At 42.2% G+C, this 27,019-nt stretch overlaps 1 protein-coding gene across 1 annotated transcript in view; it reads right to left on the bottom strand.

The window, feature by feature from the left end:
* Positions 1 to 27,019, bottom strand: part of SYT16 (synaptotagmin 16) — a 246,935-nt gene that overhangs the window by 16,760 nt on the left and 203,156 nt on the right. Inside the window, exons 3-6 of the mRNA XM_089906271.1 lie at positions 23,395 to 23,607; positions 17,899 to 18,155; positions 11,893 to 12,333; positions 8,824 to 9,013 (exon numbers count right to left, since the gene is read on the bottom strand). Of these exons, the coding sequence (XP_089762397.1) occupies positions 8,824 to 9,013; positions 11,893 to 12,333; positions 17,899 to 18,155; positions 23,395 to 23,607 (1,101 nt within the window). The remainder of the gene's footprint in view (positions 1 to 8,823; positions 9,014 to 11,892; positions 12,334 to 17,898; positions 18,156 to 23,394; positions 23,608 to 27,019) is intronic.

Raw genomic sequence — 27,019 nt, 5'->3', positions numbered from 1 at the left:
CAAGCAGATGGCAAATTAGGGTTTTCCCCCATGGTGTTCAAACATCCTTATGAGAATCATCCCTTTCATATGTACACAGCTCAGACCGTACTGGCATCTTTCCTGTGATACCTATACTTCTGGATTTCCTGGAGAGCTTTCTTGACATTTATCACAAGCCTTCCCATGCTTAAAACCTGTAAGAAACAACTTCTGACTCAAAATACCTATTTTGTATTTTCCTGACAAAATGTGACTGATATAGTAACTGGTAATCTGAACTGGAATGCTACCAAAATAAAAACACAAGAATGACCACTGGCCTAGAAGTTGGGTGCCAGGTGATGAAGAATCTAATATCAGAGGCTAGAACAATGCAGATCCATAATCCATATTATGTGATAGTAAAACCACCATCTGCTATAACTTGGAAGGAAGAGCATATGCCTAATGTTTATACAACTAAGGAAACAGACTGAAAAACAGAACGTTAGAAGTGTGTATTTGTACTACTAGCTTTATTTGGGGGGTGAGGGTGAAAAGTAAGCTTGGGAAAGAACTGACCAATGTGCAAGGAAAAAGAGAATCCTGAAATTCAGACCTTTCTGTGGTTGGAAAAGTTCCTTGCTTCCAGACCTCCAAACAGTAAGAGACGGATTTTAAAAGGCTTCAAACAACAAAGGCCCAGTAAACCTTCTTGGGGGAATAATGTGATAGTGACTCAGGTTAAGTATCAAATTAAGGATGTAGGCTTCACACCAGATTTTAGTTGACTGAGCCATGTGACTGAGGTCTGAATAATAGAATATGAGAAGTGGTAAATATCACCTTTAATCACAGCTATAGGCAACCACTCCCCCATCTCTTCCCCTTCCATGACAACAAAGCAGGTCACATTTTGAATATAATATTATCACCTCATTAAATGGAAAGAACCTGTATGCCTTAGTCACAGCTTAGAGGAGAGGCACCTGCTTTGCTTTGGACTGTGATGCAAGGGAGAAATAAACCTTTGATGTTAAGCCACGAACTCTGCAGAATTTGTTGTTGCATCATAGCCTAGTCTATACGAATACACCTTCTATTATTCCTCTGCTTTGAGTTATTTTTATCAATAATGGATAGTGCATTTTATCAAGAACTTCTTTTGCAACTATTGACATGATCAGGTTTTCTCATAAATCAATTGGTATGTGAACTGCAGTAGATTTTCCTAATATTAAGTCATTCTTGCATTCCTGAACTAAATCCAATTTGTTGGTAATTAGTATTTCTTTTTCTTATACATTGTGAGGCTATGTGGGCGCAATATAAACTGCAGTATATGTGAGAGGATGTGAGGAGGGGGACAGGGAGAGATTGGGAGGAAGAGAAATATTAATCTAATGTTATATCTACCTTTTACATAGCAGTCTTAGTCCCTTTACATTTATTATGATCACTGATATATTTTGATTTATTTTTATTGTTTTGGTTTGTGCTATCTATTCTGCATTTTCTAGGCTTTTAAATATCTCTTTCTGCTTTCTATTGGATTAACTGAATTTTCTTTATTCTAATTTAGCCTCCCTACTGGTTTGAAAGTTGGAAATTTTAACATGTACACTTGACTTAATGTCTAAAATGAATCAATACGTCTACCCTCTTTTTAAGCAACATAAGTACCTTAGAATTCTTTGATTTCCATCTCCCCTTCGTATCCTTCATGTTATTCCTGCCCGGAATTTCATTTCCACGTTGTTGTTGTGGCATGTTTCCTACTATTGCTGTTTCTGCTTTATGCAGTTTATACATGCTTACCTTTACCTACATGTTGATCTTTTTGTTCTTGTTGTTCATTTTCCTTTCTTGCACTTCACTACTTCCTTCTAAGTTCGATTTCTTTCTCCCTGAAATAACATCAGTTAGTAGCTCTTCCACTGATAAACCCTTTCAAACTTTGTGAAAAAGATCTTTATTCTTCCTTCACTCGAAAAGAATAGTAAGTTGAGAGTACTTTTTTCTCTTTGATGATATTCCCCCCCTTGTCCTCAGCTTTCTATCGTTGCTGTTAATAAGCCTGTCCTTAGTCTGTCATTCTTCTGCAGAAAGCTGTTTTTTTAAAAAAAAAGCAGCTTTATTGAGATATAACTCACATACCATGGTAACTGTATTTTCTCCCCTGTTGCTTTTCAGATTTTCTAACTTTGATATTGTTGTAAGAATTAAATGAGATGATGTAAGTATAGGAATATCCCATATGCAATCAATAAGTTATTGCCACATACAAATCTTCATATGAATTGGCCCTAATTCTAAGCACATAATGGCTATTAGTAAGTACTCGCTATACTTAGCTTTAAAAGAAGGTGGTATGTCCTATATCTGTTCATTTCCATGTAGTCCATTTTTCCCCTGCCTTCCATCTGTAGAGTGTACCCCCCTGCATCCCACTTGTTCTTCACACTAAACACGAGCCAGCTTGATTTGCTTTTTTGTTTTTCCTTCCTCTAGTCTCTGCTATTGTGAGTACCTAACAAGGTTAATGTGCTGCTGCTGTAAGTATTATCATTTGGGACGTAATTATCACATGTGGCTAATCATGCACATGCTGAGAGGCTGGGGAACTTGTTGTTTTTAACTGGAGGGGACATCTTAATGATAGTTTTTGACAAGGACCATTATATGGGTGTATATATACACAGTGCAGTAATGCATTGTAGAAGGACGGAGAAAGAGAACCTGCCAACAGAACAGCTAATACTATTTTTAAAAACGTAGACTTGTATCAGTAATATTATCTAGTTAACCTTATTTAATAGGGAAAGAAATTAAATTCAGAGAGGTTAAATCAAATGTCGAGGCCATGCAGTAACTGGGTGGCAAGCCCAGGAAAAGAACAGAACAGAGCTGCTAAATTGTTAGTGAATTGCTTTCCCATGAAGCCAAATTCAGAAGATAACCAAACATTTCTAATTCTCAATGGTAACTTTTTCAAAAGCTTCTGTAAATGTGTATCAGCAATGGAATATTACTCAGCCATAAAAAGGAACTAAACTGAGTTATTTGTAGTGAGTTGGATGGACCTAGAGACTGTCATACAGAGTGAAGTAAGTCAGAAAGAGAAAAACAAATACCGTATGCTAACACATACATATGGAATCTAAAAAAGGAAAAAAAAGAAAAAGAAAATGGTCAGAAGAAGCTAGGGGCAAGATGGGAATAAAGATGCAGACCTACTAGAGAATGGATTTGAGGATACGGGGAGGGGGAAGGGTAAGCTGGGACAAAGTGAGAGAGTGGCATGGACATATATATACTACCAAATGTAAAACAGATAGCTAGTGGGAAGCAGCCACATAGCACAGGGAGATCAGCTCAGTGCTTTGTGACCACCTAGAGGGGTGGGATACGGAGGGTGGGAGGGAGGGAGATGCAAGAGGGAAGAGATATGGGGACATATGTATATGCATAACTGATTCACTTTGTTATAAAGCAGAAATTGACACACCATTGTAAAGCAATTATACTCTAAAAAAGATGTTAAAAACTAAGAAAATTAAAAATAATAAAATAAAGATCAGAAATAAATGAAAAAAAGAAAGTCTATTAGGATTTCAGATGTCTAGAAGGCACAATAAGAGGCTTTTTCACCTGGAGCATCTGCCATGTACAGATGTGGAAACTATCCCTTGCCATCGGATTTGTAGACTAGCCTGTACCATCTTAACAGCAAAAATGATAACACTGACCACATGTACTAAGTGAGATTTTACCTTGAAAGTGCCTGGAATGGTTCTTGGCACACTGTTACCTGACCTGAGCTAAGATTAGTTCATTTTGTTAACTTGCTTATATATTGTTTCTGAATAGGTTCCATGGAATAGTTTCAGTAATTTTCAAATAGCCTATTTTATCTTCCCTAGCCCACCTAGGATTTGAAATATATATATACATATTTAAATTTTTATAATACGGGCATTTTCACCAGAATGAAAGGAATGAAGGAAGGAAGAAAGGGAGGGAGGGAGGGAGGTATAAAAACCTGCCTACCTTTCTATCTATTTGTCTGATGAATAGAGAAAAGGTTAAAGTTAGAAATAAAGAAATGCCCAACCACATACTTTGTCTTGGGATGGATGTGGTTTATGGAGGATGCTACAGAAAATGCCTGCAGGTTCATTTGCTTGGTACCCTGTCTATTCCATCCAAAACTGAGTCAAAGGAATAAGGTCGGAACTTGAGATGTCATCATAATTAAAAAGAAAAGTAATGCCCACCACAGTAGCCCCTATCAATGGCTAGACTCTTGTTTTATTTTTATCTACCTGGCCCAGCTGAACTATTCCAGACCAGACCAGATTTTCATGCACATTATTTTATAACAAATTTTCAAATATGCTGAAAATTCAAAATAATTATACAGTGGATACCCATATACCCATCACCTAGATTCTTCAATTGTTATATTTTTCTCCATTTATGCTATGGACTGAATGTATGTATCCCAAAATTCATATGTTGAAGCCCTAATCCCCGATGTGATGCTATTTGAATGTGGGATCTTTGGGAGATAATTAGGTCATAAGGGTGGAGCCCTCATGAATGGGATTAGTGCCCTTATAAGAACAGACATGAGAGAGATGTTGTCTCCGCCATGTGAAGATACAGCAAGAAGATGTCTGTCTACAAACCAGGAAGAGGGTTCTCATCAGGAACCAAATCACCTGATACCTTGAACTTCCCAGCCTCCAGAACTGTGAGAAGTAAATTTCTGTTGTCTAAGCCACCCAACCTATGGTATTCCTGTTACGGTAGCCTGAGCTAACAGCATTTGCTTTTTCACATATCTATGCATCTATCTATCCATCAATCCATCACAGCTGTAGCCATCATTGTTCTTTACCCCTAAACATTTCAGCATGTGTTTCATTAACTAGAGTTCAATAATTTATGGCTCTTTTCTATTATAAGGTAAAATTTACATGCAGTGAAATGCACAAAGCCTAGTACAATTCAGTAAGTTTTAACAAATGCAAACATCCATTTAACCCACACCCCTATCAAAATGTAGAATATGTCCATCACCCCAGAATATTCCCTCATGTTCATGCCCAGTCCATCTTGATGCCAATACCAATCCTGAAGCAACCACTACTCTTCTGCTTTTCTTCACTATATGTAAATAAGTTTTGCCTGTTTTAGAACCTCATATAAATGGAATCATACAGTAGGTACTCAGTGTGATTTTGAGATTCCTCCATGTTGTTGAATGCCTCAGTTAATTTCGTTCCTTTTATATTGCTGAATAGTATTCCACTATGGAAATATATCTTAATTTGTTTATTCATTCACGAGGACATAAGGGCTCTTTGCAATTTTTCCATACTATGAGTAAAGCTGCTACAAACATTCTTGTTCCTGTTTTTTTTTTTAAACTTATGGGTAAATGCCTAAGAATGGAACTGCTGGATTTTCAGTGCATGTTTACCTGTATAAGAAACTACCAAGCCTCTTCACAAAGCTGTTATTCCATTTTACACAATCACTAAGAATGTATTCTCCACAGCCTCATCAATACTTGAGGGAATCTGTCTTTTAAGTTTTAACCATTCTGGGGTGGGGGGCGGGGTGGGGGCGGGGCAAGGTGTGGTAGAGACTCATCTCTAGGAATGCTCCCACCAGCTCCTGCCCATTGGAGCAAAACCTGCCTTTCACTGAGCCTTCTCCCCCAAGGATTTGCCTCAAAAATCTTGGGAGGGGAGCTTACATCTCATTGGTTTATTTCTTCTAAGACCCTAAAAGAGAAGAGGAACTCCATCTATTATTTGTCCACCTCTCCTCTATCTTGCTTAGAAAGAAAAGTTACCAGATACCAGAATAGTCATCTAGCTGGATCAAGTTGGCAAGTTCACAGTTATCTTTTGGTTCATGATATATTTTGATGCAAAAGATTCTCTCTTCTAAATCCCAGCCTTTGTCTCTTTCCATCAAGATTTAGCACCTTCAGTATTCTAGAGAGGAGAGGTCCCCACTCCACAGGCTCAACCTCTTTTCCTTTGGGCTTCCCTAAGAACCATTCTTCACATTATCATAGCCAGCCTGCAAGGCAGGATTGATGTCCCCTTTCTGCGGAGGTCACCGCCTCTGAGATGAGGGTCTCAAGCACAGGATTTGTGACCCTCACACACGTTTCTACCGGTGACTTTCCCCTGGCAGGCAGCTCCCTTGGGGTGCACTCTGACACAGGGCTCTGAGGCTAAGCCTGCCCTCCTTCCACCTTCACCAGGGAGATGAGTGCACTTCACCGCCTCCCTCCTCCACTCCCCACTCCAGGCCTATTCATCTTCCAGCTTGCATCCTCTCCCCTTCACACCCTCTTTCTTCCAACGATGCTCAGTTACCTCATAAAACTATTGTTCCCTCATCCTCTCTCTCTCTTACTCTGTTCCACATGGGAACTAAAATTGTATCCTAAGCTTGCGTGATGACTGCCAAAGTCCTGTTAGTGGTGTAAGGAAGTGAGACATAATGAAGGACCAATGTCGTCAACATCTCAAGCCCTTGAAAGTACCAAGAGGTTCCTTTCAGAATCTCCACAAAAGAAACTTCTACTTTCTCAACCCCTCCTAATTAAACTGGCTTTTCCTCAAGTACCAGCATTCTATGTAAACAAAAAACTTTTGTCTTCACTATTGGGTTTCTGCTTTAATTAATAGCATCACAGCAACACTGTCTTCTATTACTTTGGTCACAAAGATACAGCATGTCAGTTACATTTGTCAGTTAAACTGTAGCACTATTCTATGAAAAATCATGTAAATGCCAAACTGACTTAAACTTCTGGAATGAAATCAGTTTCAGAATGAGGACTTGCCTTTTTTCCTACTCAGTTTTAAATATTTGTTATAAGAGTTTCCTCTATGGCATATTTTCTTTTATATAGAAATGCATGAAGTTTCATGAGCACCATTCTCAACATCACAGCTTTATATGTAGTATCCCTACCTAGAAAGTATATATTATTATGATCCCATTTTACAGATGAGGAAACTGAGAGTCGAAAAAGTTTAGTAACTCACACCTAGTAAGTGACAAAGACCTTAGATTGGCACACACAAGTTGATGCTCTCTTAGCCACCATGCTGTCCTTCTCCCCTGTATTGCCTGGGATGACCCAGCATGCAAATTAAAGCTTCCCAGCACGGACTGGAATAGGCCATGATTGTGTGATCCACCTCCGCATCATTCTCTGCAGCTGCACCATGTTCTTCCCTGAAAAATTTTCAGATCTCACCAAATCTCAGGAAGACAGGGAAAGAGATCAGAAAAGGCTCTGCAGGGAAAGCAGTAAATCCAGATCTTTAGTAAATCCAGAGCTTTTTTTTTTTTAAAAAAAAAAAAAAAAAAGCTGTATCTGGAAAAAAGAGTCTAGCCATGCAATTAATAATCAACACCTATTATGGATTTTAAATAGCTCTTACCTGGTTCTGAGAGTCGATACAGAATATGGCCTATGCCTCTGGTCTCTTCTGTTCTCCAGAGTGCTGGGCTTTCCTTACTAACTTGCTCTAATGCCTTTAACACAGACTGACTAACAAGATACTATTGAACAGAGACATTGTGGGCGGCAGCACAGTTAAAGACTAAAAGGAGTGAGAGCCCAGATTTGGTTGTGGGAGCTGACCTTTTTCTACCAGCTCAGCTGGCTCTTCATGGGATGCTGACATGTGAGGCCGGAGTCCATTGCCTCTTGCAGCCTATCAAGGCTGACTTCGTCCTTATTTCAGCAAGTTTTGGCTGCCTGGGGTGGACACCCTCACTTATGCTCCACTCTACCCACTTCTATTTTACCTTCTCGGACTCAAAAGGCTGGAATTTCAACAGCATTTTCCAGACTCTCTTGCAGCTAGAATTCTAGATATAAATTAGATTCCTCAAATTAGATATGGTTGCGTGAGAGCCAGAAGGCAGAAGTGAGGCAGAAACCATCTTCCCGCCCTTTCTTAAGCTGTTTTTGCTGATAAGCAAGATCATTAAAGATGAGCTGATTTTTTTAGCAGCATTATTCCAAGGTTCAATCTCCAGCTTCTTGGGTATTGAGAGGCAATTTGGCAGCAGCAGCCACAGCATCTTTATTCTGGCTTCCTGAGCCCTGGACGGCAGCTGTGCGAGTATGTCTTGAGCTGCTCTTTCCAGGTGTGATCTCAGAAGCTGCCCTGGTGAGTCAGGCCTGGATTGCCCCACATCTTCCTGTTCCACCTCCTCCACCATCAACCACATAACCACTCACATTTCTTGAACGCTCACTATGTGTCAGGCACTGAATGTTCTACATAAATCATTTTATTTAAACCCCAAAACCACCCATGAGAAAGGTACTATTAATATTCCTTTGTTCCAGATGAGTCTGCTGAGATTCAGAAAAGAGAGGTAAATTGTATAGGATCAGAGCAAAGCTAGCAGGTGAATGAGTAGAGCTGGAATTAGATCCCAAAACTGCCTGGCTCCAAAGACTGAGCTCTGTCTCTTTAAATGTATTTGAGGACCTGGGACCTATTAGCAGATTTGAATTGTTCATATATGTTATGTTGCTGAAAAGACATCATTCATTTTCCCCTTTAACGATCTACACGTAGAAGCCAGCCTATTTTGTATCAAGATGCATCCAGATATCGAAGGAGGCTTCAATCTAATTAAACAGAAAGGCATTTGAAAAATCCAGTGGTATCACTTGGTAAAAACGTGTCTAAGTCACACCAAGATCATTTTTATTGTTAAAGTTAGAGAATTGAGATGAAGGCAGACACAGCCTTCTTCCTGCCTCTGGGAAGACCAGAGCTGGGGGTACAGGCATGAACTTACCAGGCACTCTGTTAACCGCGAGGTTTCGGAAATGGCTGCCTTTGATCATCTCCACGGATAATCGCCCCGTTGTGGCATTGTATGATAGCCCCACCAGCAGCTCTGGCGCCCCTCCATGTGACAGTGACTGCGTGGATGAAGCACTGTCACTGTGAGAAACTGCAGATGGGCTGAGCGGAGACTCTCCACTCTGGAGGAGAAGAACAACAAAGGATCCATTGGCCCCACTGCACTCCTCTCCCTTACAGAAAGCTGATATTATGTTTGGTGAAATTGTGGCCCAGTCTCCACTGCTGCCAAAGATTACTAATGGCGCACTCGGTGTGAATGATAATAGGGCCTGGGGAACGCAGTTTTGGATGGGATCCCCTGCATTATTAGCAGACATATTTGTTTCAAGAACTGTCTCCATTCACTCTTTCCTCTCTAAAGACAAAATGGACAAAGATGTTATTAGTAGTGTAAATCAAACCCTGGAAGATACATGGAGAGCTAACAGGACACTTAATATAGACCCAAATTTCAATGAGTCTATATTAGACCCATATGGAACCCATCCACTCCAGGCATGAGTTCTGCTTCAGTTCTCTGCAGCCTCTTCAGGAATGTAGCAATACAGGAGGCATTTTGTCTTCACCAGAAAAGAAATGACCACTGGCCGTCTACCACCCCATAGAACATTTGACCCCTGGTTCTGCTTTTTCATGTTGTCAGGAAGATGGCAGATGCTACATTTTTTCTTCCTAAGGAGATGAATTATATTGAACGTGAACACTTTTACAACTGTTTAGTGAGGAAGCTGACACGTGGACTGTGCATCTTAGAGACCTTGCAGGTACCAGGGGACTCCACACTTTGTGTCATGTATTCATGCATGTGCTTCTCTAAAGCACCCACCTCTATGCACCACACTGGGAGGAGGAAAGCAAAGTAGATCGGACATTGACTCTCACTCAAGGAGCATGGGTGGGAGTGGACCCTGAGGGGCAGGCCAGCCAGCCTCCCGGACCCACAACTGCTCCAACCTTTCTTCTCAACATCTACAATCATTTCCTAAAACTTCTTATCAGGAACCCCAATAAATACATGCATTGAAAGAAATTAAATATTCTTCACATCTTAGGAAACTACCCTGTTTACCAAGCCATGGACATCCCTGTAGAGCCCATGGAGGCTTTCATGGAACACAGTTTGTAAACTACAGGGCTAGGTGGTTTTGAGAGATGCCTTATAGCCCCTGCTGTCTGGATGATGATAACCCAACAATGAAATATTTGCCTAGTTTGGGGTGAGGGCCACCCCCTCCCCTGGGCTTGTGCAGAAGTGTCCACTGTGGCACCTGTCACTGCACAGCTTGCCTCTCGCATCAAATTCTCAACCTTATAAATCCCCCAGTCCACAGGGCATGGCCCACTGTGTAGCTTATAATCATGTTCAACAAATAACTGGTGAATGGGGGAATTTTTACCTTCAAGGTTCTTTCACACTGGCTCATTTCCCCCACTCAACTCTGTGTCCCCAGCACAGGGCCCAGGGCCCGGCACAGAGAAACAGGGGTGTAATAATACCTATCCTTATGCTTTATGGTGCAGGATTCCTCTGACCCCCTGTGGCTTCTCTTTCCCAGGATTTCAGAAACACTCTACTCAGAGCTTAAGAAAAAAGAGGGATTTGAACAGAGATGAGACATGATCTGGCTTATGTTTTAAAAGGCTCTTTCTGGCCCCAGTGTTGGGAATAGTCTATAGAGGGCAAAGGCGGAAGCAGGGAGATGACTAGGAGGCCATTTCAGTAATCCAGCCGAGAGTCAGGCTCTGGTTAGATTTTCAAGATAGAGCCAGTGGGATTTCAGGTGGAAAGGAGAGAAGTCACAAGTGACCTTTAAGATTTTTGACCTGAGCAATTAAATGCACGAGATTGCCTTTAACCAAGATGGAAAGACTGCAGGTAAAATAGATTTAGTGAGGCAAGAATCAGGATTTTGAGTCTGGAGATATGAATTTTGAGACATCTATTAAAAATGTAAGTGGCTGGATCTCCCATCAGCGTACTCTGGCCTTTCTGGCTCCTTTCCCCTTCCTCAGACAAGTCAAGCTCTTTCCCACCTCCTGATGTCTGCATATGCCAGCCCCTCTGTCTGGAATCCCCGTCCTCCACATGGCACCCAGTCTGCCTCCCTCGATTCCTCGAGTTCTCTCGTATCACCACCTGAAAGATACTTTCTCTGACCTTCTAAAGCAGCAGCAGCCTCTGCCTCTCTCTCTTTGCCTACCCCAGTTTGTCTTTTGTCACCCTCCTCCACCAGATTGTACGCTCCGTGAGGGCACCACCTGTTTTGTTCTTTCCTGCATCCCCTCTGCCTATACGGCACCTGACATATAATTGGTACTCAGCAAACATTTTGGAATGGATGACTGATTTGTCCAATAGCCTAAGATAGTTATCTGATCTTTTATGTGATTTTTAAAAGGAGATCCTCACACTGGATGACATATAACCCACGGGAAGAGAGGGTTACCCATCTTGTAGACATAAAAGCTGTGCTGTATTATTTTGCAATCTGAGGGACACAGAGGACGGGGCATGTGGGAGAAGCCCAGTCATATAAATGGAAGGTCTTAGAAGTGGCTGGAGTTCAGGGCTTCCTATGCAGCCTATGTAGGCATACCTGTTAAGGACCTCACCTTGAAAGTCCCATCATCTCTGAGATGCATCATGATGCATGCTGGGGTCAGGGCAGGGGGATGGGTGGTAGGACCACTTATCAACTAACGAGAAGGCCAGAAAACCTCTCCCAGTTTCCCCATGCCCTCTTTCACAATGCTGCTGTCATTTCCTAAAATGGACAGGGAACACATCCATCAGGTTACAGCGACTATGGGCACACACAAAAAAAGAAAACCCATTGTACCGTGAAGTGCAGATCATGTCTCAGAAGGATGAGGAGAGCCAAATGGAAAATTAAATTAAGGTGTTTGAATTCACGGGCTGAATGTACTAAATCAAGGGCTGACAATTCCAGATCCTCAAACGTAGCCCATCATTAGCAGCACCACTTAACATACTCACAATGATATTACTTCTTGGCTCCAGAACCAGAGTCACTTTCATTTCCCCTTCTTGGTGCAGGTGGCTGAGATAGAAGAGCCTCTCGCCCATCATTCTCTCCCAGGTCATCTTGCGGGTGGCGTACAGGCGGAAGCGGACAGCACAAGCAGCCACATCTCTGGGATCCAGCTTGGCGAAGGTGACTTTCTCCTTGAAGATGGGGTTGGGCCCTCTCTGTATGTTCGTCCTGCCCCTCTGTTTCTTACTGGGCAGCAGCACGACATGCACTTGCCAGGAGTTGATGCCACTTCGGTCCTTATCTGGGAGGCCCTGTGCTCTTATGATGGTCACTGTGAGCTTCTGGCTGGCAGCTCTATATTCAAAGATGACATCCAGGCCACCACATTTTGAGATGGGCTCCGGGACCCCAGATGGCACTTGAAAATTGGTTGCATCCTGTTCCTGTTGCAGACAGAGGGAAAGATTAGGAATGGAACAATGCCTAATACATCGTGGAAAGATGGTGCCCCTCTGTGCTTCTTCAGAACCTCATTCTTTTGGACTGTTACCATATATCCCTAAACATTAGAAAGGTCTGTTTCCTGGTCTCTCTCTCCACTGGACTGTGAATTCTTTGAGGGTACAGCACTGGGCACATGGTAAGCCTTCATGAATGCTTTTGGAATGAATGAACAAAACTTTTATATTTTGCAAAGTGCTTTCCTCTACACTGCCTCTCAAAAAAGCACAATTGACCACTATCATTGAAACCAACTGAGATACTAAGTCTAAAACTAGTCAATTATGCAAGTGCCAAAAGGTAACTTCCTCAAGTGCCAGGAGAAATGGTTCAGCCTGGGCCTGTGCTCTCTGAGCCAGGACCTCCTGCAGATAAGGATCCTAACGGGGGTCACAGACAGGTGATCCTTCAGTAGATTTTCAATCTACGTGGCAGAAAATGTTCAGGGCAGAGCTTCTCAAATATCCGAGTGGACTTGAATCATCTGGGAATTCTGATTCAGTAGGACTGGGGTCAGGCCTGAGATTCTGCATTTCTCAGGCCACAAGGATGTCTCAGCTGGACTCAAATCACTCTTGGAGTAGCAAGTGTTTAAACCCTGGAGACAGAACACCTGGGTTGAAATCATAACTCTACCATTGACTAGCTTTTTGGCCACGGCCAAACAGTCCAGTCGCTCTGTACTCCAGCTGAAAAATGAGCATCAAGGTACCTGCTTGATAGAGTGCTGTTGTGAGGTTTTAATAGACGTGGGGAAATACCTGGCTCAGACCAGCCTCCACAGATATCTATTCCCATCGCTGGACTGATACTACTTATTTTCAAACACGGCCCCTCATTATGAAATACACTTTTAGACAGCAGTTCACCTCAGCCAGTCAGATCCGATGACCTCCCTGAGAAAACTGAGCTGAACTACATTTACTTTACTATAATGAACCACCCTCTAACAAACTATTACTAATGTCAACATAATTTGATTCTTTTCCTCTGAAGGCATGCCTCTTACTCATAACTAAACTTTGGCTTGATTCTTATTGTAAATCAGAAGCAGTTCTTCTTTATGTAATTGAACACCAACTTTGCTAATTCAAAGAACTCTTTATTTTTAAAAATATAATGATATACTTCAAAAATGCATGTTCATCAATGAAACTTTCCCATAGATCTAGGTGAAAGTGCATGGTTCTCTGGAATGAGACTTGCTTAGGAATCCCAGGTCCATCACTTACAACCTTTAGGACATTGGGCAAATTATTTAATCCTTCTCACTTTCTGTTTTCCTCAACAGCAAAAGGGGGATGATACTTACTTTATAAGCTTGCTGTGAAAATTAAAGGACTTGACACATAGCAGACATCTAATAATTGCCCTCTCTTTTAAGATTCACATTAATCTACCAAGAAAATTTAGGCTTCTTGCAAAATAAGGGAAGCTTTTTACATCCTTTCCTCTGAGCATGCATTCATGTGTGAGTGTTTCTATTCAGAGGTACTTAGTTTCAAGTGATAAAAGTGGTTGCTATAGAGACTTCTGAATACAACTGACTAGTGTAGATATAATATTAGAAGCAAGTCTCCAAGGAGTTAGGCTAACTCAAAAACCAAGTCACAGTCTTCCGTTCAAACTCCCATCTATTTTAGCCTACCTTTGGTCATCTCCATATTGCTTGCTGGACCATAAGTAGCAACAGCTAACATCCACTAAGCCCTCCCTTATGCCAGGTACCACACTAAACCCTTTATGGACTGTAAAAGCCCACTCTTATGCACTTCAGAACTTCTTGGCCTCCCCTCCTGTTCCATTTTCCCCTACAGGCTGTCTGGGCTCTAAGTGGCTTCTCCCTGGCACAATCTAACAAAGTCTTGCCTCCCTCCCATGCAAGGTAACTCTCAGCTCCCACCACAGGCCTCTCCTTTGATGTCAAGGCTTGGAAATTTACAGAATCCTGCTTGGCACTCATGTATATAAAGTCCAGAGTCGGGGGGCGGGGTGGGTGGTGTTAATGCCCCATGCAATAACTTTTTCTCCCCTTGGACAGATGTCCTGAGACTAGTTTATACAGCTTCTTAGGGTATGGTTTCACAAGAGCAAGCCATGAGTCACAATTAGCAGTAGCCAACTCCATTAGACATTCTCATACCGGCTCTCCCTTCCCTGCCTCACTCTCCTCGTCCTTCACTCGTCGCCGGGAATTGCATGTCCTAACAAAGTAGGCTCTGCTTTTGGGAAATCCAGCTAAGAAACATCTTTTTTTTTTTTTTGTGGTACGCAGGCTTCTCACTGTTGTGGCCTCTCCCGTTGTGGAGCACAGGCTCCGGACGCGCAGGCTCAGCAGCCATGGCTCACGGGCCCAGCCGCTCCGCGGCATGTGGGATCTTCCCGGACCAGGGCATGAACCCGTGTCCCCTGCATCGGCAGGCGGACTCTCAACCACTGCGCCACCAGGGAAGCCCCAGAAACATCTTTTTAGACATTCATATTAACCTAATGAGGTAGGTATTTCAATATCTTCATTTTATGGGAGAGGAAACTAAGGCTTAGAATGGCTAAATAACTTAACTCCTTGCCCCCAGTATCATATGCCCAGCCAGAATTATCCAGGATTTGCCAGGATTAATGCTCAAAGTCCCAAGCTTTACGGGGAACCATGATGTCTACCTTCTTCCCCCACAAACCTTTCACCCTAGCTATTTATAAGTATAGTAAGTATGTGAGATGAAGAGGGGATAAGATGGACACATCTTATTGGAAGTTGGAAACTTCCAACTTATTGGAAGTTGGGAGCTGGAAACACACACTACTTTGAATTTCATATCCTTTTAGGCCCCTGCTCTTGATATTAACTAACAGTTCCTAGTTTTGTCGTCAACTTCAATGCCAAGGTTAAAATGTCCTAGTTAATGAGCATCTTCCCACTTATCTATCAGGCTCTCTGTTCAGATAAATGCTCACTCCATCTGCAGGTTTGTGGTGAAGTCCTGGGGAAAGGGTCTGAAATAACTGTCCTATGAAACTTGAATCTGACGCCACTCCAGGCAATGGCCAGGCTCTGGATGGGGACAATCCAAGCTGTGGTCCGTGAAAACTGGGCTTTGTGGCCCCTTCCTGGGCTGATCTGAGACCAAGATTTGTGAAGGCTGATATTTTTATAGCAATTAATTATTTCAACACACTCTACCTATCACCAGGCAACTAAAGGCGCTCCTCTTGTGGGTACTGTTAATACCACTAATCCATCTGACCTTCCTGCGAGGCAAAAATCTCTTCATTTTTATCCCCATTTGGCAGATTTTAATTAACTTCTCAAGGCCAATCAGTTAATCAGTGGAAAGCGGAGATGAAAAGTGGGACAGCTGCCTCTCTGTGCACTCAAAATCACCAGCCACCCTCCCATCGTCTTCCCTGCCAAGCCTTAGGTCTGCAGGAAAAAGTCGACAGCCTCTTCCGGCAGAGAAGAGCAGTGATTGCAAACCCATCAGCCTAACAGGTAGTCACGCTGCATGACCAGTTCCCTTCTGAGGCAAAATAAATGATTCCTTTAGCTCTCGTTTCCTGGGTTTTTCTTTACGATGGGAATACTTGTGTCACATTGTCAAAACCCATGAAGATATAAAGATTTTCTATCAAACCGAAAGGCTTTCTGTTTTAGCAAGATAGTGTTAATGTCATCTGTGTGGCCCAAAGTAAACAGACCCACAGTGTGTTCCCGATGCCAGATTCGCAGGGGAAGACAGGCTTCTTAATACAGCTGAGAGGCAAATAAATCAATTCTTAAAAGGCGAGCTAAGCCTGCAACGCAGGCATTTACGGGAACTGCCTCCGAGCTGCATCTGAGGTTCTACTGTAGGAGCACCAAATTACAGTTTTTGTCTCAAAATAGATAGGAGGTTGAATGGAGCACACAGAGATGTCTGGGTATTTTTGAAGTCTGAGAACATTTAGTGCCCTCAACACCAAATATTCTACTAAAGCTCCATGAGGCAGGTAAATGGGAGGTTACCTGGAGAAAGCAATTCCAAGGCTAATGGTACAGTTATCAAGGGGAGAGACTGTCAATAGGCAGGTAAACAGTTCCGTTTTGTTGTTGTGGCGAGAGAGCCAAAAAGAAGAGTATTTTTAAACATGAAATGTTAGTGTGTGGGATGTGATATGACTCTTGGCAGTAAACTGGTAGGGAAGCACAATTTATTTTACAAAACGTATAAGGTTGATAGCTTTGAGGGTCTCTGTATGAAGGTTTGCTTTTAACCAGCCACAAGCCACCTATCTGTGTGGCCGCTTCCGGTCCTCAGCAGTAACACAACACCCAGGCACACATGCACCTGTGCCATCTCCTTATGCGCTCTCTACATGCCCCAGTGCCTTAGCAGTCAGGCTTTGAAACATAACTATCTGTGATTATTTTTCTTCTCCTTGATTTGGAGAAGCATTTGAGCATTTGGTGTTTATGACAGTCCAGGTCCTAATAAGAGATGCGTCCTGTTTCTTTTCTCAGTCAGACTGATACTAACAAAATCCATCCACCCTTCTCCTCCTCTATTCGCACAAATTAAGTTTCATATAGTTACGTGACTTATTTCATCAAAATTAATTTCAAAGTAGGTACTAGACACCACTATTTAATATCTCTTAATGTCACAGAATCATAATCAGAGGGGTCTAGCTAATAAAGAATAACCATAAGTGCCTGTAAGGTAAAACAATGTTTGTAAATTCTTATCACGGTGCCTGACACATAGTAATTGCTCAAAAATGGTAGTTTCTATCATCGTCACCTCCAGTCATACTTCTGGGTGTTTAGGCATATTCGAGAGTAAGTTTCAATTGAAAAGGAAATTTAGATGACGCATCTTTTATCAGAGATTTATCCAAAAAGCAAAGTCAATGGCCAGAGGGTCATGATAGACTAATGCCATCGCCTAGATCTTCAATTCAATTTGGAGCTAACAAACATGCTCATACTGTAAGATCTTCCTCATGATATCTTGTATAATCTCATTTGCAGGGGCATTGTATTTTAGTTTCATTTTCGAATAATTCTCACATGCAAAAAATCATAACTCAAGATTTGGTGTAAATAAAAATAAACTCCATTTAATTGAAACCACGAAGGAAATAATCCAGTCTCCCTAGAGAACTAAAAACCCGTTATATATAAAAAAAAAAGAAGCCTGATGGTTGCTGGGTTCATTCTGCCACCATGCTTCTTTTTATTTTTCCATTTTGATAGATTCCACTTATATATGATTCTTTTATTGGTACACATAAGGGCTGGGCCTGGGTCATCTGAACAAAAAATATATTTCCATTAAAGGCTCTTAAGGTGTTTGTTCTTCAAAGCAATGCTTCCTTCTTTTGGAGAAAGATTTTCTTGAGGAATGGAGGAGGGGAGAAAGAAGGGGGGGGAAGGAAAAGGGGGAAGAGAGAGGGGAGGGGAAGGAGAACGACCAACCAGAGAGCACACAATACTCGAGCAAGAAAAAAATGGAAAACAAACAACTTGCCTCTGGACTCCACACGGAGGAGCTGTCAGTGGCATAGGAATCTTCAAATCTCCGGTTATTAAAAGCTGTCTCTATCTCCAAGCTGCCCTGTGTGGACTGCCGGCTGAGGCTGCGGACCACGCTGGTCTCTTGGGGAGATGTGCCATGGTGCCTGGTGTCCCCCACCTCACAAGGGGACTGTGAGTGGGCAGAGATGGGGTCATCTTCACCATAAGACAGATTCTCAGAATAAGTCAGTTGGCTGGCTCCATCCAAACCTAAATTTGTAAAAAGGAAACTTTCAAATATATTATCATGTTCCACCTTTTTATCTAGAGAAAATGAGCAGTAGCAACTACACCAATCAAGTCTGCAAAAACAAACTCACTAAACAACACCTGCAGAAACATACTTCCATCTATATGGTAGATAAACTTGGTCCACAAAATCGAAACCCATTAGTTCATTATGTAGGGTACAAGAAGGTTTAATGCTTTATAATAATATGAGTATAAAGGATGAGTATTATGTGGATAAAATAAACACATTAGCATTTGGTTGGAGCTAATGACCACAAGACCTTCGGGATGAATCTAGAAAGCAAGAATAGTAATCAGCTATAGAGATCATATGTTTTCCTGGCTTTACCATTCTTCCGTCTCTCTTCCACGTTCGCCTTATCACCCTCTGCTCAAAAGGCTTCAGTGGTTCTCTCAAGCAAAAAGTTCTCTACTTAATCCATGGAAAGAACACTGGACCTGGATTCATATGATCTGAGTTTAAATCCTAGCTCTGCATTAAGAACCTGAACAACATTTGAACTGCCTTAAACTTTGTTTTCTTATTTATAAAATGATGATAAAAGCCATCAGAGAGTCATTGTGGACACATGAAATAATATCTGCCTGGCAACCACCAGCCCTCCCATAAATTTTAGCCTTGCTGACCTGTCTGGCCTCGACCAACCCAGCAAATCCCATTTGCTGTACTACCTCCCAACTCACAGACACCTGTGGTCTCACAGGTCCATGAAAATGTTAGCTGTGTATTTTGGTTCACAGCGGTCCTCAAGCCCTCCCTCCTGTCCTTTCCTTCCTGTCCATCCAAAGCCCCGACAACTCCTGAATCTTCCCTGACTCCTTCAGGCTCAGTGTCTTTCTCAGGCTTCGTGTCATCCTATTCTCTTTCTCTTCATCCCCTTCCTCCTTCCTCAGTGTCCAGGTTACCCTCAGATAATAAGGAAAAACTGACAGGGTCTCCCTAAGCAACAGCTTTCACCCTAACTTGCTTCCACATCCAGAAAGTAGACAACGATGTCGTATCTCTTGGGCCTCTACTCTTCTCCAGTGGGCCCCCATCCCAGGATGATAGAAAATTAGAGATATAGACAGGATTAGTGAGGATGACAAAGTATATGTGGTAAATTCAGCTCTTATTTACACGCTGTATGATAGCAATCGCTCCCATAGCTGGTCTTAAAATCCGAGCTAAAACATAACGTCCTTGAAAGCGCTAAGCCACATCTGTATACTGCATAGTCTTTATCTACCACTGGGTTTCACTAAATCTCAAATAACTTTAAATGCTAGGCAGATAAAAAATATTTGAAACAGCCAGGTGTGCAGCAATATCGAGTGGTGGTGACAGTGGTTTAGCAGACAATATATGACCCACATACAATAAACACCCAAATTTTAAAATACGTTATCACCCTATGCAGACCATATAAAAACATCTTTGAGAAGACTTGGTTTTCAGGGCACAACTTCAGACTCCTGATTTGGGATTTTGCCAAACCATGGCAAGCCATTGAGGTGTTCCCCATCTGCCCTGTTATTCTTAATAATTCACTTCAGGCCTCCTGGAAGCTCTGTCATAGGGCACCTAACATCTTTACATTCACATTTTCCGTTATTTGGCAAACGCCCTTAAAAATGGCCACAGAAAATGACAGAACGAGGGATATTCCATATGCAAAGACCCCATAACACAAAGCAGAATTTTCTTCTCAGGCTCTAATTAGCCCATCCATTCCTCACATACACGAACACTAAAATGTCCTATTAAACAGTGGGTCATCCATCAACGTGTGTAGCACCCAGCAGGATCTCAGCACAAAATCTAACTTTGCCAAGAAATTACCCCCATAAAATTGTCTCATGACTTCAACTCCTACGGTGATAATACTTAGATCAGTAATAATGGAATTTTCAAAAGCTACATTAAAGCCTTGAAAAGCTATTCATAACTGAAAAACATAAGAACTATATTAATGTAACAAACCATTTTCCTTGACAGACAAGCAAGGAATGAATTAGAAAGGCAAATCTGGGGGACAAGTCAAGTTGCAAGGAGGGGTAAGGGGAAAGGTGATTCACTGTTACATAAAGCAGTCTTCCTGTGCTTTAAGTTAAAGAAGGTCATGTCACCTTAAACACATATGGAAAAGTAATTGCCTGTTGTCGAGAAATGTATCCTGGCTTCTTAGAAATTACAGGGCATAAGTATGTCACATCAACCATATTTATTTTAGTAGAGGAACGTTTTTAGTTCATATCCCATTTTGATGGAGTGTAAACCTATTATCCAATTACTTTCTTTCTACTCCCAGACCCCTCCCTCCATCACCCATATACCAATACTTTTGCTAACCATCTGTGATGGTCAGTTTTACGTGTCAACTTGGCTATAGGCCTCAATTATTCAATCAAACAGTAATTTAGGAGTTACTGTGAAGGCATGTTGTAGGTGTAATTAAAGCCCTTAAGCAACTGACTTTCAGTAGAGGGGATTATACTACATAATCAGTCCATTGAAAGGCCTTAAGAGGAGAACTTAGGCATCCCTGGAGGAGAAGCAATTTCATCTATGGACTGAAGTTTCATCTCCTTCCTGAGAGTTTCAGCCTATCCTTCCCAGCAGCCTGTCCTGTGGATTTCAGAGCTGCGTATTCCAGTGGCCTACACCGCCCCTACAATCGCATAAGTCACTTCTTTGCAATAAATCTCTTGAAATATTTTATATATATATATATATATATATATATATATATATATATATATATATATCTCACCCTGAAATCCCCTTCATATCTGATTGATACAATCTTGCTTGATATACCATCCTAAACAAAAGTGAGCACAGATTCTGGGGATGATTGACCTGTTTTAAATGACACCAGGAAGGTAATGACTAGCTTCTATGAAACACCCTAAGAACTAAATATTTCACAAGCAAAAATAAGGCTTTGCTCAAAACAAACAAACAAAAAGCCCAAAAAGTGGGCTATTATTCTGCAGCCCACCTTTCATGCGTAAAGACCTCATGCACAACTTCTGATTCAGATCACTTGGCTCAAACCCTCTTTGACGTTATCAGGAATACAGGGACAATTAATGCACAATAACACTAAATCAGATATGTGAGACAGGAGAGAACTTGCCTGGAATATGAAGATTTTTTATGTGGGTTTGGGCCTTGAATTTCACTGGTCCAACATTTTGAGTGCATTTTTTAAGTGAAACAATTGTCTACAATTAAATTTGATCTTAGAAAATTGTGTTTAAGGCAGAGGGAAAAATAGCTAAATAGATAGAGAACAGGCACCAAAAAACAGATCCTCTCTGGGGTTCATGCTTAATCTTTTCCTTATTCTTTACTGCTGATGCAAATTCATTGATCTAAAGATGAACAGAAAAAAAAAGGACACAGAAAAAAAAATCATGCAATAAAAATTACATTAACATTTCCATGGCATTTGATAACCTAAAATTTAGCACACAGTTAATCATTCCTATGAAAATCCTGATGGTTTTCGTCCAAATCTACAGGTAATTCATTTAATGTAGTGGACATTTTCCTCCGTCCGATAGAGAAAAATTTAGCCTTTCTATCACCATCTGTCAAAAACTTCAGAATTGCACCAGTTATGACAAAAGTTGTTGCTAATTCCAGGAAGGGTGAGGGCTAGAGTGTTTGTGAGAACTCTCAGAACAGCAGCCATTTGTATAAATCAAAATCTAGACACTTGGGCTTCTGGGAAATGGGGCCATTAGCTTTAGAATTAAACAAGCTACTGTAGGGGATCAGCTGCTATTAACTTTCATTAGCTAACATTTGCCGTCTCAGTGGAGAGAGAGGAATGCTGTGATGTAACAGCAGAGAAAGAGAAAACAGGAGAGGGGGTGAGGAGATGACAGAGGGCCATTAGCTACTGCTACTGTGCTTTGATTACATCGGGAGTTTATCTCCTGGCTTACCTGGGGCTAAAAAGGAGAGCAGTAAAATGTTACGTAGGCCCATGCCAATAAGTAAAATTACATGATGGTCAGCAAATTATTATATTCCTGCTGAAAAATAGGGTTCTTTTTATTAATTTTCCTTTTTTCCCCCTGCCTCATCCACATCACCAAATCAGAAATTTCTTCTCTGTTATCTTCTCTCAATTCTGTGCTCTCCTTTTTGTCTTTCTACTACTAAGTGTTGAAAAACAAGGAAGATCAACTATGCCCCCACTGGTTGGACGGACCACAGGCCCAATGGAAAGAAGAAGATTAGAGAACCCAGGTCATTTAGACCAGGTCACTACAGTGGACAGTATGACATTTTCTCTGGCTTTTTACCAAATACACTTCACAGATCCTTCCCTGTTCCAATGTCCTGTGCCTATTCAGGGTTCTGGACATAAAGGAGTTGGAGAGATGCCTGACCTTCGCTGGGGAAAGCACTAAGAAATATCATACTGTTCTTTTCCTAGGTTCTTCTGTGTGCACGGTGGGGAGGGAGAAGGACCCTTGACAAGGCCCACCCGCAGTCACAGGCTGTGCTCACCCTACCTCTGAGTGTCCTCCTCTCCCTTTGTGAAAGGTAAACTTACGATGAAGATGGAGGCTGGCGTAAAACCTGCTCTGACCCATGAATTCTCACACGGGCTGGGGTCCAGAAACTACAGGGAATGAGGGAGGGTGTGCCGGGCATGTGTTGTTTGAAAAAGGTTATTTAATATTATTATAACACATATTTTAATTTGGAAGATAAAACACACCTACTGTTTAAATATTGCAAACTATCGAAAGTAAGGCTTCAAAAATCTGAGGTTACATAGATATATGGAAAATAGACTCTAAGTTTCCAAATGGGAGGAAAGGCACAGAAGTGCAATGTCAGCAGACAGCTATGTAAAATTTTTGTCCTCGTCAGAAGGCAACAAGATTTTACAAAGCTTGGTAAATACCGTTATAGTCGTTAGTGTTCAAAATGTACAAAGCAGTAACCTACAAGAAAGGAAGGGATCCCACAAGTGGGGGTCAAGACTTTGGCACGTCTGATCCTTTCTCTCTGCAACGAGGCTGCTTGTGAGGTTTGAAGCAGCCCTTTTGCCCTGTCCCAGCCTCTGGGTCCTGCCCTATTTTTCTTTTTCCTCTCTGGACTCTTAGATGCAAGTGCAGTGACTCAAAAACACTCTTACCATTAGACATCCCTGGTCTAGATAAAGGAAAGGTTTGATGCAAAGAATACCTTCACAGGCAGACACTTCTGTGCTGGCCTCTTCGTGGGTGGAAAGCCAGCGGCTGGGTTTTGGTTTATGCTCCAGTCCTGTCTGCTTTCCTTTCTCAGATGCTCCCGAGCGGAAACTCTGGGACCGGGGCACAGAAATCTCAAATTGTTTGATAACCTCCTCATCGCTCTCAGAAGATGTGGGCAGCTTCTCATCAACTCCAAAGGTGTTAACTGGAAGCAAACAAGAGCAATGAGTCTCCTGCGGGGCCCATGAGAAAACAGAGATAGATAATCCGGATAGATAGAAGAACAAGGCCAATCAGTCTGGATCAAAGCAGACTGAACCTGGGTAGAAAGAATTCAAAGCACTTTTTCTTTTTTGCGGTACGCGGGCCTCACACTGTTGTGGCCTTTCCCGTTGCGGAGCACAGGCTCTGGACGCGCAGGCTCAGCGGCCATGGCTCACAGGCCCAGCCACTCCGCGGCATGTGGGATCTTCCCGGACCTGGGCACGAACCCGCGTCCCCTGCATCAGCAGGTGGAATCTCAACCACTGCACCACCAGGGAAGCCCTCAAAGCACTTCTGAAACACAAATTTGAGTCCATAGGAATGAAACAGGAAAAGAAATCTCAGGAGGGTAATTAGAAGTACACGGCTAGAACCAAGAGAAACCACTGGGACACCCCTGATTAACATAATGAGCCCTCTTGCTGAGCTGGGCATCCTGCTGATTTGTTATGTTGCTGGCATGTGCTCATGACTGTGAACAGGACAGCAATCTGCACCTGTGCCTTATGTGTAGTTCTCGTCAATGATGACGGAAAATACTCTCTTCGCCTCACCTCAGTTATTAAAACATACAGACCCAAGCCCCACTTCAGAGAAGAGATATCAGCAACTGAGATCTTCCCCAAACTTCCAGTTTTGACAAGTGACACCACATTGTATGGGTTTAAAAAGTTAATAAATAACTAGTTTATACTAGAAATGCCTTTCTCGGCACCAATGACTCAACCCAAACACCCTTTAAATTATTCGTACCACTTTTCCCACCCCAGCACCCTGCTCTGTCCTCTTTGTTTCTCCAGCAGGCCGTGATCATGATCAGTTCTGCCCTCGCCTGTGCTGCTCCTTCCACCTGAAACTCCCCCTCCCGCAGGTGTTGACCTGGCTGGCTCCTCTCACCACGGAGGTCTCAGCTTGACTGTCACTTCAACCTAAACACTTCTCTGACCATCCTCCTACCTGAAGCAGCTCTGTTCCCGTACCTACCACCTTTCTTTCTTTCTTTCTTTCTTTCTTTCTTCTCCCCCATAACTTCCATGAAAATAAAGACATCACCTGTTTTGTTAACTGATGTCTCTGTAGTATGTAAAGCAATGCCTGCTGCATAGTAAGTACTTAATAAACACTTGTTAAATGTTGAATAGATTGGTGAATAGCCAGTATTTTCTCCCAAAACCCTGAGCGCTCCTTCCCGCTCCCCAACAACACTCACACATGCTTTCCTGTGCCTGGAATATGCTTTTCCAGCCCCGTCTAGACTCGTCCAGAATCTAGCTCACCATTCAGGTCTCAGCATAGACATCATTTCCTCCAGAGAGTCCTTCCTTGACCCCTTAAATCAAGTTTAGGGATTTAAGGCTCCTTCCACATGCTGTGAAATCACTCCCTGTCCTGTCCTGTCAGTGCTCCCTCCAGCTCTGTGGCAGAATTACCTATTTAATTGCCGCCCATTCCACCTAACCTGTACACACCCTGAAGGTAAGGGGCACACCAGACTGCCCACCTTTGCATCCCTCCAGGCATTATCTCTGTGCCAGGCACGTGGCAGGCTACTCTGTAAACATTTGCTGAGTGAGATTTGGAAACGATAAATAATGGGGAATTATTTTTTAAAGATTTACTCTTTCCATCCAAAAGTCACACAGTGGCTCCTGGGAAGGATATGGGTGTTAATTCACAGATGGGTCCTGAAGATCACTTCTGAATCAGAGGCTAAGAAGAAATTAAAAAGCAATATTTTAAGTGAGAGAAAATACTTTAAACACCAGCCTGGCCAAAACATTTATTCTCTGGCTTAAGAGTTGATTTTCCTAAGGCTCTTTGGAAATTAGTAATTATAACAGACTGAATGCTTTTCATGTGCCAGGGGCCGTCCTAAGCGCCTTACACATATCTCACACAAAACCCCTATTACTGTTCCCATTTTTCAAGTACGAAAATTGAGGCAGAGAAAAGTCTACAACTGGCTAAAGATCGTACTGCCAGGAAGGGGAAGAATCAAGATTTGAATCAAGTCAGCCTGTCTCTAGAGACCACGTTTCTAATCACTCTGCCAGAGAATGGGAGAGAGATGGCAGAAAGAACTCTTATTCTCTGTGCTCACATTAGCTAGCTGAGTCTATGTGGCCAAGTCTCTTAACCTCTCTGACCCTGTTTCTTCATTTGTGGAAGAAATATCTTCACTTCTAATGTCTGGATAATTTCCCAAGTCTTTTCTAGATCTAAATTCTCCGACTCCAAACGTTCTACCTGACAGGCACCAACATTCAATCTGTTTCTCTCTTTTATGGAGCAGCTGATCCATGAACATAAGAGCATAATATTGTTTTCAGCTCACTCAATTCTACTGTTGGCTGTGACCAGCCCCATGGTAGGACCTGAAAAGCTAAGTGTTAGAAAAGATTCCATTGCTGTCTCAACAGAATGCCATTACAATGGACAGTCTCCTCACGTCTCAACGTGCTGGGCATAGTGCTCTGGCATGGGATGGACCATCACATATGGAAGATACCCAGAGACGAACGGGACCAAAACTAAACTCTCTCCACCTTTAGAGTATAGGGCCGGCTAAGCACCTGGGAGATAATCAGGGAGATACATGCATTGGTGAAGTGGCTGAATTAGACATCCATTGGCACTTTTTCCAACTCTGATATTCCATTCCATTTGTATTACTAGGCCAGTTTTAAAAAATGTAAATAGTCAAAAGTCCTCAATTCTAAATTAAGTGAGTTAGTCCATGGGTATTTCCTCATGTATAAAATCAGGAACTAGGGCTTCCCTAGTGGCGCAGTGGTTGAGAGTCTGCCTGCCGATGCAGGGGACACGGGTTCGTGCCCCGGTCTGGGAAGATCCCACATGCCGCGGAGCGGCTGGGCCCATGAGCCATGGCCGCTGAGCCTGCGCGTCCGGAGTCTGTGCTCCGCAGCGGGAGAGGCCACAACAGTGAGAGGCCCGCGTACCGCAAAAAAAATAAAAAAATAAAATCAGGAACTCGAATTCATTAATTTACCAGTATGTAGTCCTTGATTTTTTTTCAGTGAGTCACTGATCATCCACAGATTCTCCTCACTCGATATAAGAATCATAACAGTAATTATAATGCTTCCCATTTACTAAATATATACTATATGCCAGGCACCTTCTGGGCACTTTGCATGTATTATCCCATTTAATCATCACAGCAACACCATGAAGTAGGGATGATTATTATTATTCCCATTTTAGAGACAGGAAACAGAGGTATAGAGAGGTTAAGTGACTTGCCCTAGGCAACAAAGTTAGCAAAGTAACAAAGCTGGGACTTGAACATAGAAGCTCTGTTCTTAGTCACTGCACATATCATCAAACATCAT

Source organism: Delphinapterus leucas, chromosome 2 (genome assembly GCF_059928025.1).
Source record: "Delphinapterus leucas isolate spDelLeu-1000000601 "Yukka" chromosome 2, BTC_Dleu_Yukka2, whole genome shotgun sequence".
NCBI classification, from domain to species: domain Eukaryota; kingdom Metazoa; phylum Chordata; class Mammalia; order Artiodactyla; family Monodontidae; genus Delphinapterus; species Delphinapterus leucas.
Note: the sequence above shows the minus strand (reverse complement) of the source record. Positions and strands in the feature narration are given on the sequence as shown.